The sequence below is a fragment of the Alligator sinensis genome, unplaced genomic scaffold, assembly GCF_000455745.1.
Source record: "Alligator sinensis unplaced genomic scaffold, ASM45574v1 scaffold1283_1, whole genome shotgun sequence".
Classification (NCBI taxonomy): Eukaryota; Metazoa; Chordata; order Crocodylia; family Alligatoridae; genus Alligator; species Alligator sinensis.
In genome coordinates this window covers 2388822-2402480 of record NW_005842091.1, presented here as the reverse complement: position 1 = coordinate 2402480, position 13659 = coordinate 2388822, and the positions used below count along the sequence as shown (strand labels likewise).

At 63.4% G+C, this 13659-nt stretch overlaps 1 protein-coding gene across 1 annotated transcript in view; it reads right to left on the bottom strand.

Annotated features, from left to right (window-relative positions):
* The window catches only part of FLII (FLII, actin remodeling protein), a 17083-nt gene that overhangs the window by 822 nt on the left and 2602 nt on the right, over positions 1-13659 (bottom strand). The window contains exons 4-29 of the mRNA XM_025204650.1: positions 13215-13300; positions 12688-12849; positions 12098-12201; positions 11726-11901; positions 10808-10965; positions 10240-10324; positions 9628-9775; positions 9349-9482; positions 8376-8588; positions 7695-7874; positions 7323-7405; positions 7009-7083; positions 6795-6878; positions 6449-6620; positions 6264-6368; positions 5732-5923; positions 5191-5379; positions 4708-4847; positions 4287-4497; positions 3689-3843; positions 3538-3598; positions 1562-1690; positions 1195-1301; positions 724-829; positions 508-573; positions 4-105 (exon numbers count right to left, since the gene is read on the bottom strand). Coding sequence (XP_025060435.1) covers positions 4-105; positions 508-573; positions 724-829; positions 1195-1301; positions 1562-1690; positions 3538-3598; positions 3689-3843; positions 4287-4497; positions 4708-4847; positions 5191-5379; positions 5732-5923; positions 6264-6368; positions 6449-6620; positions 6795-6878; positions 7009-7083; positions 7323-7405; positions 7695-7874; positions 8376-8588; positions 9349-9482; positions 9628-9775; positions 10240-10324; positions 10808-10965; positions 11726-11901; positions 12098-12201; positions 12688-12849; positions 13215-13300 — 3423 coding nt within the window. The remainder of the gene's footprint in view (positions 1-3; positions 106-507; positions 574-723; positions 830-1194; positions 1302-1561; positions 1691-3537; positions 3599-3688; positions 3844-4286; positions 4498-4707; positions 4848-5190; positions 5380-5731; positions 5924-6263; positions 6369-6448; positions 6621-6794; positions 6879-7008; positions 7084-7322; positions 7406-7694; positions 7875-8375; positions 8589-9348; positions 9483-9627; positions 9776-10239; positions 10325-10807; positions 10966-11725; positions 11902-12097; positions 12202-12687; positions 12850-13214; positions 13301-13659) is intronic.

Genomic DNA, 13659 nt, shown 5'->3' with positions numbered 1-13659 from the left:
GGCGTGGAAGCAGCGGGTGAAGGGATGAGGCTCGTTGCCTTTCCGCACCAGGCGCAGCTTTCGCGGGTGCTCGGTGTCCTTGGAGCGCATGTGCTGGATGTACACCTGGGGGGGTGGGGGGGGGTCAGGCTCTGGCCTGCTTACTGACCTTAAGGGTGCTGGGGCAGCAGTGGGTGTAGCATTCCCTACCTCAGCCCCGACCCCAACTCCCAATCCAGCTACGGAGCTGCAGGACCTAGCCTCTGCCACCTCCCTCTGGGGCAGCCAACAGAGAGCAGGGGAGCAAAAGGCCAAAGCCAGGCCCTTCTACAAGGGCAGCAGGGCAGAGACACCCAGGGCTAAAGGGTAAATGACCAACATGCTCCAACACCCCCCCAGCACATCCCCCTCCCCTCCCCAGGGGACATGGGGCCCCCAGTGCAGGAGGAGGGGGTGCCTCTGGCTCCACCACCCCTTAGCAGAGTCCCCAGGGGTGCATGGTAGCAGCAGGGATGGGGACAGGCTTACCTGGCACGCTTTCAGGCTGAGCTTAATCTCCACCTGGCTGGTCTGGGTCCCCACCCACATGTAAACCTGCAGGGAAGAGCAGCAGGGGTCAGGGGCTGGCGTGGGTTACGCGTAGGAGGAATCGGAGGTTGGCTGGGAGGCACCAGGAACAAAGCAGGGTGCTACAGCTGGCTAGACCTGCGGGGGCAAGGGGCAGGAGCCAGCCCTGGGACTCACCTCGCGGCCGTTGTCCAGCAGCATGATGTCGTCATCGGCCAGGTCGTCCTGGCAGAAGTCAGAGCACTTCTCGGACACGGAGAAGTAGCCCTTCTCGTTGGAGCACCTGTGGCACCAAAACATCATGGGGCACAGGCGCCAGGACTAGCTACCTCCCTGCCTCAGCGCAGCACCCGGGAGCTGAGGCCTGGCACCTGCCTCAGGACTGCAAGGGTCCAGGCTGTATCCAGCCCCAATGAGCACCCCCCAACATCCCCTGCAGCCCCTGTGGGGAGCACGGTAAAGCTGGCGAGGCCTGGCACAAGGGGGCTCCAGTCTGGGGCCATGGAAGCTGCAGGGTTAAGGGCAGGAGCTGGCCTGTGAGACCCAGGAGGTTGCTCCAGCTCAGCTGGAGGTGATGCCAGCACCCTGGTGGGTCCAGCAGCCCACCCCAGCCCCGGAGGGCTTTGCCTGGTGCCTGCCCGGGCGCACCTGAAGAGCCGCGAGTGCTTCATGTAGTCGGCGTCCTCATCATAGGGCTTCTGGGCCCCAATGCCCACCCAGAAGAAGTTCTCGGGCTCTTCCCCCTCGTTGATCACCTGTGGGATGTGGAGAGGGGTCAGGAGCCACCCTCAGCTCCACAGACTTCCACAGTCCAGCCAAGCCCTGTTCTGCCCCAGTGGCAGCGAGGAGGTGCAGAGGCACTTTGGTCCCCATTGGGGATGATGGGGCTGGACACGGGTGGAAAGCCACCCTGATGCTCTGCTCAGGCCCCGGCGGCCTTGCTGCATCTGTACGCTGCCCACCTGAAGGCAGGAACCCCCTGCCCCAGCACGGACCCCCACGCCGCCTGCTTCACCTGCTTGCTGTAGGAGTCGTCGAACATGTGGTTCATGATGTCCTCGGCCAGCTTGGCCTCGTCGGGGTCGGCCGCGCGGCCCACCCAGGTGTACACGATGCCCTGGTTGTCTGTGCTCTCGAAGGGCACCTGGGGGAGGGCACAGGTCAGAGCATGGGGGCAAAATTGGGGCATTAGGGGCTAGTGCCCAGGCTATATCTGGGGCACTCGCCTCCAAGGCCTTTGCTTGGAGGTGTTGGGAGTGGACAGAAATTTATCCCAGAGCAGGGACCCAGGACCCACAGCCAGGGGGTCCCCAGAGAGGTCACGTACCCAGTGTGAGCATCGTGGGAAAGTCAGGCTGGGCGATGATCAAGTCCTGCCCCTGCTCAAGGCAGGATCACCCCTGGCCAAACCCTCACAGCCACGTGTCTGTCCACCCTGCTCCTGAACTCTTCCAAGGATGGGGACTCCCCTGCCCTTTTCAGGGCCTGTTCTCACGCTTGGCCCCCCTCGTAGCCAGAAACACCCTCATCACTTCAATCCCCCTCCTGCAGCCTGAGACCGCTGCTTCCAGTCCCATCCCTGACGGCCACAGAGAAAAGCCCAGCTCCAGCTTCTGTCATCACCCCTCGGGGATTTGAAGACAGTGGATCAAATCCCACCTCTGTTGCCACTCCGTACTCAGTGGCCAGAGCTCTTCCAGCCTGTCCTCATCAGTCCTGGGCCCCTTGTCATTTTTGTGTCCGCACCAGCCCACGGCAGAGGGCTACTGGGTGAGGTTCTCAGCAGCCGCATCTATACGAGATGCTGACTGCACAGTTGTTACTGCAGTCATTTAGTGCTTGCATAACCAAGTGCTAAAAATGAAACGACTGCACAGTAACCAGCATTACTGCACAGCAGCATCCCTGCACGGTTTTTTTCTGATGCTATCGGTTGCCTAATGACACTTACTGCACAGTAGTGTCTCATCAGTGAGTGCCCAGTGACACTATGACACAGTCGTAATGAGCTGCTGTGCAGTAAGCATCTTGTGTAGACGTGGCCGGTGCCTCCCAGCAGCAGGACTCCCTAAACAGCTGCCAACAGCAGCCGCAGGGGCCTGCTCCTGACCCATACAACTGAACCTGGGTCTGTGCCCATCTGCCCCCCTGGTCAGTGTCTACCTGTCCATGCCCTTTGGCTTGGAGCGAGCTTCTTCCCTGCTAAAGCACGGCGGCAGTGGGAGAGACACCTGGGAAGGGCTGGACTCCGCATCAGAGGTGTCCAAGAGGAGGGTGGACGGCCCCCAGGTGGGGAGCGTCTAGGCACAGCAATGCCTGTGCTCTACTACAGGGTTTCCCAGGCTTCTGGGCTCTGCTAGTTGCCGCATGGGGCCTGGAAAGGATTTTTTTCTCCACGTGTGTCAAGGTTTTGGGAGTTTTTTTGCCTTCCTCAGCAGCACTGGGTGTTGGCTGCAGCCCAGGCTGGGGTTGGCACCTGGGCTGGGCCAGTGACCCTGCAGGGCCTTAAAGCTGCTGGCTCCTGGCAGTAGGGTCTTGCCCCTCTGCTCAAGGTCAGACTGATGCCAGAAGTGAGGTCAGAAAGGAAATTTCCTCCCCCATGTCAGACTGGTATGGACTGGGCTGGTTGGGGGGGGATGTGGCCTCCACCTGGGATGTCTCAAGTGTACGCTAACAAGCAGGACGCTGGCTGCCCTGCATTCCCAGTGGCAGGCTCGGGTGTGCGGTCTTGTGTCACGTCACGGTTGACAGTGTCGTTTGGCTAAGAGGTCGGACAACGGGTCTGTCTGGGCTGGGCTGGTCCTGCTTACAGCTGGGGTGGCACCAGTTGTGACCTCTGCAGGTCCCGTCCAGCCCTGCTGCTCTGTGATCCTAACTCTGACCGGGCTCCAGCCTGCCTGGCAGCACCAAGCCCTGCCCCGCAATGATGAGCTCCCTCCTTCAGTAAGAGGACACCCCGCCAGCCCCTGCGGCCCCAGCACCAGCGCTCACCTTCAGGATGAAGCAGAACTCGGAGTTGAGCAAGCGGGCGTCAGTGCCAATTTGGATGCACCTGTGGGCACACGAGGTGTTGGTGTCAGCCCCTGCCCAGGGAGGCCCACGAGCGCCCGTCCCACACCCAGGGTGCACAGGCTTGGCTCACCGGGTGCAGAGGGCACTGCCGTTGGTGCGGACGTGGTACAGGCTGGGCTGCAGGCTGTCAGCCTTGGCCTTCCGCTTGCCTTTGTGGATGATGAATTTGCGCTTGAAGTGCGACAGAAACTTGGGGTTCTCCTGCTGCTGGGTCATGCGCACCACCTGGGGGGGCAAATGAGGAGGCGGGGCATATGCCAATGAGGCCCCACCCATTCTGCTGTGCAAGAGTGAGGCCCCACCCACCCACCCAGCGTGTCACTGTATGTAAATGAGGTCCTGGCCACTCCTCCATGGCCCCAAATACAAGTGGGCGGGGCTCATTTGCATCACCATAGGCAGATGAGACCACACCCATGCATGCAGCAGGTCATCCTTTGCAAATTAAGCCCTGCTCACTCATGCATGACCGTGATGCAAATGAACCCCATAAACCCATGCATGCCACTAAATGCAAGCAAGCCCCGCCTACCCACACCTCCTGTCACCACAGGCACATGTGGCCACGCCCACCCACACAGTGTGTCATTGTAGCAGGTGAGGCCCCGCCCACCCAGGGCACCCTCCACTGCACCGGGAGCCCCCCAGCTGCCAGCCCTGGCCCCCACCTCCAGCTTGCCGGGGAAGAGACTCTCGAACTTCTTCTGCAGGCTGAAGGTGAAGGTGAGCCAGCCCATGTTGGAGGCCTCGCGGCCCTGCCAGAAGTACACCACGCACTGGAAGTCCTCCTCGGGCGGCTTCTCCTCCTCCTCGGCCTCGCCCGACCCCTCGCCCTTTTTCTTCTCCTCATCCGCTTCATACTCCACCGGCACCCAGTACCTGGGGGACACCGCCGAGGCGCTGGTTATGTGGGGGCGGGGGGACGGGACCCACAGCATGCGAGCTTCCCCCACCAACCCCCATTGCCCCACCCGTCCCGCTGCTGCCCCTGCCAGCCTTCACAGGGCCCCCGCCAGCTCCGCACCGTGCCGGCTAGAGAGCTGGGCAGAAAGCGAGGGTTCAGACAGACAGCCCGACCCGGGGTGGTACCTGCACAGGAAGACGTAGCAGTCCTGGGTGTGGAAGTGCCCAAACTCCTCCTCGGGCAGGCGGGCAAACTTCTTGCCTTCCAGGACGAAGCCCTCCATGCCATCCAGGTCCTCGTTCCACTCCTCCATCAGCTGCTCCGCCTGCCCCCGCCCCCCGGGGACACAGAGGGTGAAGAAGAGCTGGGCTGCTCTACACCGTGCCTGCCGGGCCCCTGGCTCCCACATCCCACAAAGCCTGGCTGCAGGGGGAGCATGCCCCCACCCACCCCCTGCCCAGGAGCCTGATGGGACCCAGCTTCCCTGGCCAGGTGGTAGTAGCAATGCCCAGTCACGGAGACTGGGATGTGCTCCCCAACCCAAACCAGATGCCAGTGGGGTGGGGGCAAGCCCCAGGTTGCTACATGTCTCCATCACAGGCTCCAGAGGGTGTGTGGGGTGACAGCCCTGCTGATGGAGCCCGTGAGGCCCAGACCCCCGACCGTACCTCCGTCAGGGCCATGGGGGGCTGGCGGGGCAGGAACAGGGCTGTGAGGTCGGCCTTCATCTGGTCCTTCTTCTCAGCATCCTTCTTCACCTTGCCGGCTAGCCCCTCGGCCTGCAGCACGGTCTCGGCATTGCGGGTGTAGTCCACCTTGAGCACGTCGTCCCAGTTCTTGAACTTGGACTTGAACACCTGCAAGGGGGGGTGAGAAACCAAGCACCTCAGCCTGCCTCCCACGGGGCAGCTCCAGCGGGGGGCAGAAGGGAGGCTGGGAATGAGACTCTCCCACAACAGGAGAGGATCCACCCCCTCCAATGCAGCAAGACCCCCTCAGCCCAGCTTTGCTCCACCACCTTCTGGCTGGACCAGGCAGTGGGGCTGGTCGTGCCCAGACAAGGGGCGAATGGAGCCTGGCAGGAGGTGGGCAGGCTGATCCACCTGCCCAGAGCTCTTTGCTGGCAAGGACCCAGCACCCGCAGGGATCCGGCTTCAGGGCAGGTTCCTGACCTGGCCTGGTCCGGCTCCCATGCCCGCCCGGCCCTACCTGGCACTCGGTGCCCTCGAGGTTGCGGGTGACGATGGCATGCTTGGGGCGGTGCAACATGCCACACAGCTCCTGGCCCAGCTTAAGGGCCGCGGCCCGCACCAGGCGCGGGGACTTCCGGCCGATCCAGATGAAGACATCTGACCAACAGTCCAGGATGTACACGGAGCGCGTGTCCAGCAGGCTCTGCAGCTGGGGGGGGCAGGGAAAGCAGGAGAGGGGCTTGCAAGGGTGTGGGATCCCCCTGCACTGGTCCCCACCCTGAACCCCAGGGGGATGGTCCCCCAGGACCGCCCCTGCCCAACTCGAGGGGGTGCCACGGAGGTGCGCAGGGGGGTGGTTCTCCCACGAGGGGCACCACTCAAGGAGCTGTCTGCATACAGGGGCATGAATCTGGGGCCATTTCCACCCCCCAGGGGGCTCCCAAAAGCTAGGGCAGGGAGAGGGGGCAGTAGACACCCCCTTTGTGCCCACATCCTCCCCCACTCCCATCTGGCATTGCCCCTCCCCTCCCCTATCCACCCAGTCTTACCAGGCGCATGTCCGGCAGCAGCTCCACCTTGGGACGCTGTTTGTGCTCCACCGAGAGCTTGTAGTTGATTTGGGGCAGCTCCAGGTAGCCCAGCCCCAGGCCGACCTGTGCCAGGGTGACAGGAGATGATGGGCGGGTGAGGGGGGTAGGGGGCGCCCCCAGGGGGGGCGTAGGGACTGTCCTACCTTATACAGCTTGGGCTTGGGTGGCTGGAAGTCATCCGGGACATTGGACTTGATCTCCGGGGGGGCCCCCCCCAGCACCTCCCAGAAGGCGGGCTCCTCCTGGCCCTGGCTCAGCAGCGTGATCTCCGCCTTGCCCTTGCGCTCGTTCTTGTTGATCTTCTCAGCGAAGAGCCTGCGAGGGGGAGCAGTCGGGGCCGGTGAGAGGCAGGGAGCCTGGCACACGGCGCTTGGGCACAGCCCTGGGCCAGAGGGGACACGTGCCCTGGCTCCCCCCAGCCCCAGGTGCCAAGGCAGGAGAGGCAGCTGGAGTGGCTTTGGGTCTGTGTGTGCCCCACCCCCAGCTCACCTGGCCTTGGTGGTGCCGCTCAGGGTGGCCTGGCCCCCGCGCCACACGTAGAGGTTGAGGCCGTGGTCCAGCAGGAAGAGTAACCTGGAGATACAGAGGAGTGGGGGGAGGAGGTGAGAGGGGCAGTGCTGGGCTGGGGGGCAAGCACCAGGGCCAAGTGCCCCAGTGTGGGCACTTGGCCCTGCCCCCCCCCACAACCTGCCCCCACACTCACCGCGGGTCCAGCGACGTGCCCTTCAGTGGCACCGGCTCCAGCTTGATGTTCTTTTTTCCATAGACACGATACAGCCTGCAGCGACATGGGCAGATGAGCATGTCCCCCAGGGCCCAGAGCATCTCGGGTGGCCCGCAGAGCCCCCGCAGCCACAACTGTGCTGGCCATCAAGGCAGGGAGGGAACCCGCAGCTCCGGGGCTCCGGCTCCAGCCTCGTGTGGGGACCCTCTCCCCGCTGCCCTGCCGCAGCCTGGGGGGGGTTGGCCCTGCTGTCTGAGCCTCCCACTTCAGTGCCGCACCAGCCCTGCCGCTACCTGGTGAGGTAATGGGTGTCGTCGACGGTGAAGAAGCCGCTGGCTGAGCCCCCCTCGATGTAGGAGATCTCGTGGTCAAACACCTGAGGGCAGGGACCAGGGATCAGCCTGGGGCAGAGGAATAATGCGGGGGTGGGGGGCTCCCTTCTACCCCTGCTCCCCCAGGGCAGAGCTGGAAGCCCATCCTGAGCCCAAAAGCCCCTGGATCAGATGCACGCAGGAGCTGGATAGCCTCACCCCCTTCCCCGTGCCCCCAAAGCCGAGGGCAGCCTCAGGCTCAGGTGGGGAGCGTGTCTCGAACTCATGCGTCTGATGCCAGCGTGGCAGGGCAGGAAAGGCTGGGGGCAGAGGAGGGAGCTGGGTGGTCAGTACCTGGCTGAATTCGTCGCTCTCGTCGCCCATCTCCTCGCGCACGCTGCGGGACTGGGCACCCAGGTAGTTGCGCAGGTTGACGGCATGGATGGCGGAGCAGGCCTTCTTGTCCAGCGTGGCCTCCTGCCCGATCCAGTAGTAGATCTCCCAGCTCAGCGAGCCATTATCATCCAGGAAGGTCTGGGGGGAGATGGGGGACGGGTCTCAGTGCCTCGCTCCCTGGGGTGCAGGGGCAGCTCGGGAGGTGATGGGGGTTGGGGACTCGGTGCCTTGAGGGGTCATCCATCGCTCCCCTGTCCTGGAGGGGGACCCTGGATAGCATCGCATCCTGATCTCTCCGCCGCAGAGGGAAGCCTTGGCTGGCTGGAGCAAGCCTGGCAGCCAGGACACCTGGGTCCTACAACCAGCCCGCAAAGAGAGAGAGGCCTAGTGCCTAGACCACGGCTGAAGGAGGGAAGCCAGGACACCTGGGTGCCATATGCAGCCCAGAAAGAGCATGTCCTAATGCCTAGAGGAGGGGGGCGCCGGCAGGCAGGACACTGGGTTGTATCCTCAGCCCTGTCCATGCCCCACAGCATGACCTGGGCCAGTCCCTGCCCTCCTCCATGCTCCCTTCCCCCAGGGGTCTGCACTGCCCGTCCAGTGCCCGTGGCGGGGTCGGGGATGGTGGGGGGCCGTCACCTTGAGCACGATGTAGCAGTCGGCCTCGTAGAACTTGCCGTGGAAGGCCTCATCCACCGGGGTGGGCACGAAGTTCTCGATCTGCCAGACAGACACGCCTGGGATCTGCCCCACGTCCTCGGTGAAGAACTCCGAGTAGTCCAGGTGTGGCTTCTCCAAGCTCTGGTCCCAGCGTCGCGTCTTCATATCCGGGGACTTCATGTCCTCGTGCTCCTGGCGGGGGAAGGCAGGGGGCTGTGATGGACACTAGAGGCAGAGGACCCTTCCCCCTCAACTGGTCAGCCATGTGGGGGGGACACAGCCCCCCCACTGCCACAGCAGCCAACCCCCCTCTGCTGCTGGGGACTCAGGTGCCTGGGACAGCAAACAGCACCCACGCTGCCAGGACAATGCCCGAATGGCCAGGCCCCATCTGCATCATACAGCCGACACCTCCCGATGGGCCGCAGGGCCAAGCTCTGATCCTAGCCCAGAAGCAGGCTTCTCAGGGAGGAGCCTTGACTGAAAGGGCTGGGTAGGTGGTAGAGGGCTGGGCACCCCTGTGTCCTGCTTTGGCTGGGGAAGAGGCTGCAGGTAGAGAGGCACTTGGTGTGCCCCTTGCTGTTGGCACAAGAAAATGTGCTGGGCACAGCATGCGCATGGAGCCCGTACATGCACATAGGCACACGAGACAGGGTGCCCACATGCACACAGATAGGCTAAGGAGGGTGTGCACACATGTTGGTGCATGCACACACACACACACACACACACACACACTATGCAGAACATGCACCAATGCTAGCATGCACCCACATGCATGTATGCGCTGAACTGCACACACACTAGGTAGGGCATGTATACATGCTGACGTGCATGCACACATACTCGACAGGGCAAGCACACACATTTAAGGCATGAACACATGCTAGGCAGGGCACGCACACAATATATACGCACACAGGGCACCCACCCATGCTGGCACCAGCCCCACCTGCAGCGTCCGGCTCTTCTCTTGCGCCACGTCGGACATGCCCTTCAGCACCTGCTTGGCCTGGTCATCCTGGGCTGAGTCCTTGCGTCGCCGCAGCCGCATCTTGCGGGCCAGGGGGTCCTTGGTGCCGCTGCCTGTGCCGCAGGCAAGGTGGAAGCACTGGTGACCACTGAGCCATCCTGCCCCACAGCCCTGCCAGAGCCAGGCCCACAGCTGGCCACAGCGGCATGGCCCTGCCCTCTGGTCCCCGTCCCCTGCCTTGCTGCCTCCCCCCCTGACCTGCAGCGGCCGCAGCCACCGTGGCTGGGGAGGCGCCTGCCAGGCGCAGCTGGTTCTGCAGGGAGAAGTCAATGTTGTACCACTCCGAGGTACGGTCCACGGGCTTCGGCGGCATCACCAGGCTGGGGTTCTCCCGCACGTCCAGGATCTGTGGGCACCAACACGCTCACTCGCACCCAGGTCCCCTCCAAGTACCCAGGCTCCCCCAACCCAGCACTGCTACAGCCCGTGGCTTGTCACATGGCAAGGGACCCCCTGGGCACCCCCTGCCACCCACGGGGCCCCCTTCAGCGCAGCAGCACATGCTCAGGGGTCTCCCTCCCCTTGCACGCTGCATTGTGCAAGCACCCTGCAGGGAATGGGGCTGGCCAGGCCTGTCCCAGTGCTGGGCACCACAGCTCCAGGCTCATGGGAGCCCCCACAGGACAGGGCAGGCCAGGCCAGGCACAGCCACCAAGAGCCTGGCAGCATGTGGGTCTCTCTCAGCTCCAGGCCAGGGGCTGACTCTAGCACCAGAGCTGGGTGCAGCCCTCCCACCCCCATTTCCGCAACGCCCAGGGGGATGTGGCGGCGGGGGTGTCCTCCAAAAGGTTTTTGCTACAGGCACCTCACCTCCACGTCCGTCAGGAAGTGGATGGCCTCAGGCAGTGTGACCAGGCGGTTCTTGTTCAGCACCAGCTTCCTCAGTTTTGTGCACCTTTGAGGGGAGCAAGAGGCCACATAAGCCAAGGGCTGGCACTCCCCCACCCATGGCTCAGGCTAGTTCAGTGTGCCCGGAGTGGGGGGAACCCAATAGCCCTGGGGGGACTTGTAGGGACAGCGCTCCATGGAGGGAGCAGCAGCCACCTGCTCTTGCAAGAGGGGACCTGGGCAGCTGAGTAACCCCCTGGACTTCCCCTGCTCTCCACGAGAATCACCCAGCTCATGCCCTGCTGCCCACCCTGCAGAGATCTTTGAGCACACACCCCTGCCCCAACCCCGCCACTGATTGCACAGGGCACCTGGAAGGGGGAGGGCATGGGGGCCATTCCCAGTGCATGCTAGGACTGAGACACAGGGTCTGGGTCCCCTGAATACCATGGGGCTGGGCGTGCTCTGCCAGGATAGACGGCAGCTTCCTGGCAGTCAGCAGGGCTCATAGCAAGCAACCCCCTGCCCCTCCCTGGGCCAGGACCCCCACCTGCAGAGACTCTCTGGGATGAGCTCCAGGTTGTTGTTGGCAGCCATGAACTCTTCCAGGCTGGCCAGCTTGCCGATGCCCGAGGGGATGCCGTCGAAGTCCAGCTTGTTGGAGTTCAGGTATAGCTTCTTCACCTTGGTCAGCTTGCAGATGGCCGACTGGAGGGGAGCAGAGCTGGTCACCCCCTCCGCACCTCTGCGGCTGGGTCAGGGCAGGCAATAATTCAAAGCCCCTGGCATCTGCACCCTGCCACTGGCCCAGCCTGGCACAGGGAGGTGAGGAGCAAGGCTGCCAAGCAGCTGAGGGAGCCAGGTCAGAGGAAACCTGCACCTCCCCGGGGGGAGCTTTGCCCCTGGCCTGGGTGGGGAGGGGCGTGGGGCAGTGTTGGACCTGGGAGGCTGGGCATAGCCAGGGGTTGTCCTGGCTGCCTTAGGCTGGCAGTCAGCAGAGCTGGAGGGGCTGGACTATGTGTTGTAGGTGCAACATGAACCCTTGCCCCAGGCTGGACTCTGCCCTGCGCTGGGCTAGCATCACACGTGGATCCCCTGGCAGGGAGCATCCTAACCCCAGAGGTCTTTATGGTGACAAAGAGCCCCCGCGGCACAGAACAAAAAGGGTCCAGCAGGGACGGTCCCTGCCCGGGGCTCTGGGGTCTAGGTTCAAGGCCCCATCCTGCCATGGTCTCCCTGTGGGCAAGTCACTGTCTCTGTGCCCCAGGAAAGCCACTTCCCTCCTTGCAGGGGCTGGGAAAGGGCAGGAAGCCCAAGTGAGGGGGGCCAACCCAGGCCTGCTGAGTCACGGCAAGGGCAGGCCCGGCTGGTTTGTGATGCAATGGTATTTGCCGCTTGCTAAACCGCAGCGAGAGCCCGCGGCTGCAGGAAGCAGGGCTGCTTGGTGCGGCCAGGGCAGGCTACATACAGGCAGCGAGGTGAGCTGGTTCCTCGACAGGTTGAGGGTCTCCAGCTGGGTCCACTGGTCAATGCAGAGGGACAGCTCTGAGATCTGGTTGCTGCTCAGGTTGAGGCGCCGCAGGCTGGGCAGGGTGTAGAGGCACTCGGGCACCCGGTTCAGGTCGTTGCAGGACAGGTCCACGTCTGGGGGGCAGCAGAAGGGCAGTGAAGGCCCCAGAGGGGTAGATGAGCAGCTCTGGGTGGGCATGGCAGTGCCCAGGATCACAGGGACAGGGCATTCCAGGATGTTAAAGGCCCAGAGAGAGGACCTCCTGCCCTGTTACCTGCCCTCTCCCCTTCCTGAGTCCCAGGGGCAAATGCCCACTGAGCCAGCACTGACCTGCCAGGTTAGTCAGGCCTTCCAAGCTGGTGGGCAGGTTGCTCTGGGTGCGCTGCGTGTTCCGGAGATGCAGCGTCTGCAGCGCCGTCATCGCCGGGAGTTGCCTTTCAGCGGGAAGAACAGAGAGCAGCCATGAGGCAGGGGCCGTGGGCACAGGACAAGTTGGGCGAGGTGGGGGAGGCAGGTCCCAGCTGGGATCAGAGACTGCTCCCAGGAGCACCAGGCCCCAAAAGGAGCTCCAAGATGCATGCCGTTTGGGGCAGAGAACTGGTCTCTAGAGCAACCGGCTGCCTTGAAGGGCCTGGCTCAGGGGTGACCAGTGATGCCTTTGCTGCAGAGGCAGGGAGAAACCCAGGCCTTGTATCTTATCTAGAGACTGAAGGGCGCCATCCAGAAGTGGATGGTGAGGGGTAGTTCCCCTGATGCCAGGGGGCTGTGGGTCAAACACACCAGGGCTGGCTGGGAACCCCTGCAGAGGGAGCTGGGGGCCCGGTGGGGTTGTGGGGCACTTCATGGGGCTGCTCTGCCTGCTTCAGCCTCCTGTTTTCCCTCCCCAGGGCTGATCAATCCCCAGCCTGCAGGGCCCGTACCGCAGCTGGGCATGGAGGAGTGGGTTGTTGTTCAGGACCAGCGTCTGCAGGTGCACGAGGCGCCGCATCTGCGGGGGCAGGGTCTCCAGTCGGTTGTCGCTCAGGTCTAGGTACAGCAGGTCCGTCAGGTTGATGAACAGCTGATTTGGGATGTTGTCGATGCTGGGGGGCCAGGAGGGGATGCACCAGGGTCACTAGGGCTGCCTCGAGGTCCTGCCCCATGATCATGGTGCCACCCTCTGGAGAGCTGGAAGCACGGGCTTCACAGGGAGAGAGTCTTCATCCCCAGGGATGGCGGTGGCAGGGGATAAAGTCTCCCTCCCCCAGCCTGGAGGGGCTGCCTCTGGTGAGGTGGGAGAGCTCCAGATGCAGCTGCTCTTCTCCATGCCATCCCCACTTCCACATGCTCCCAGCCCCCAAGGCCTTCCCCAGCTCCATTAGGAGTGGAGGGGGGACTGCCAGGAAAAGCCCAGCTCCAGGCAGCCACGTGCCCCTCACCCCACAGCCCCTCGCTCTGCCTGTCCCACCTGTTGTGGCCAAGGTTGAGGACCAGCATGTTCTTGGCGTTCTCTAGCTCGCGGGGACACTCCGTGAGCTGGTTGTAGCTCAGGTCCTGGAGGCGAGAGGCAGAGGCACAGTCAGAAGGATCCCTCCATCCTGCTGGGTGCAGGGGCAGGACCCTGGCTCACCAGCACTGAGAGGTGAGAACGAGGGGCGGGGGGTTCAAACACCCTCAACATAAGGCTCCCTGCAAAGCCAAAAAGAGTCAGGCACTTTAGCCAGTCTCAAGTCAGGAGAGCTGTGCTTTTACTTCCAGGATCCCAAAGCCACCTGCTTTCTGGAGCCAGGGCAGGTTTGTAAAGGGTTAATTAGGACAAGAGGCACTGCCAGGGCTACCAGTACTGGCAGCAGGGGGAGCTTTGGATGCCACAAACCTGGGCAGCTGTTGACCCGGAAGCCCCCCAGGAATGC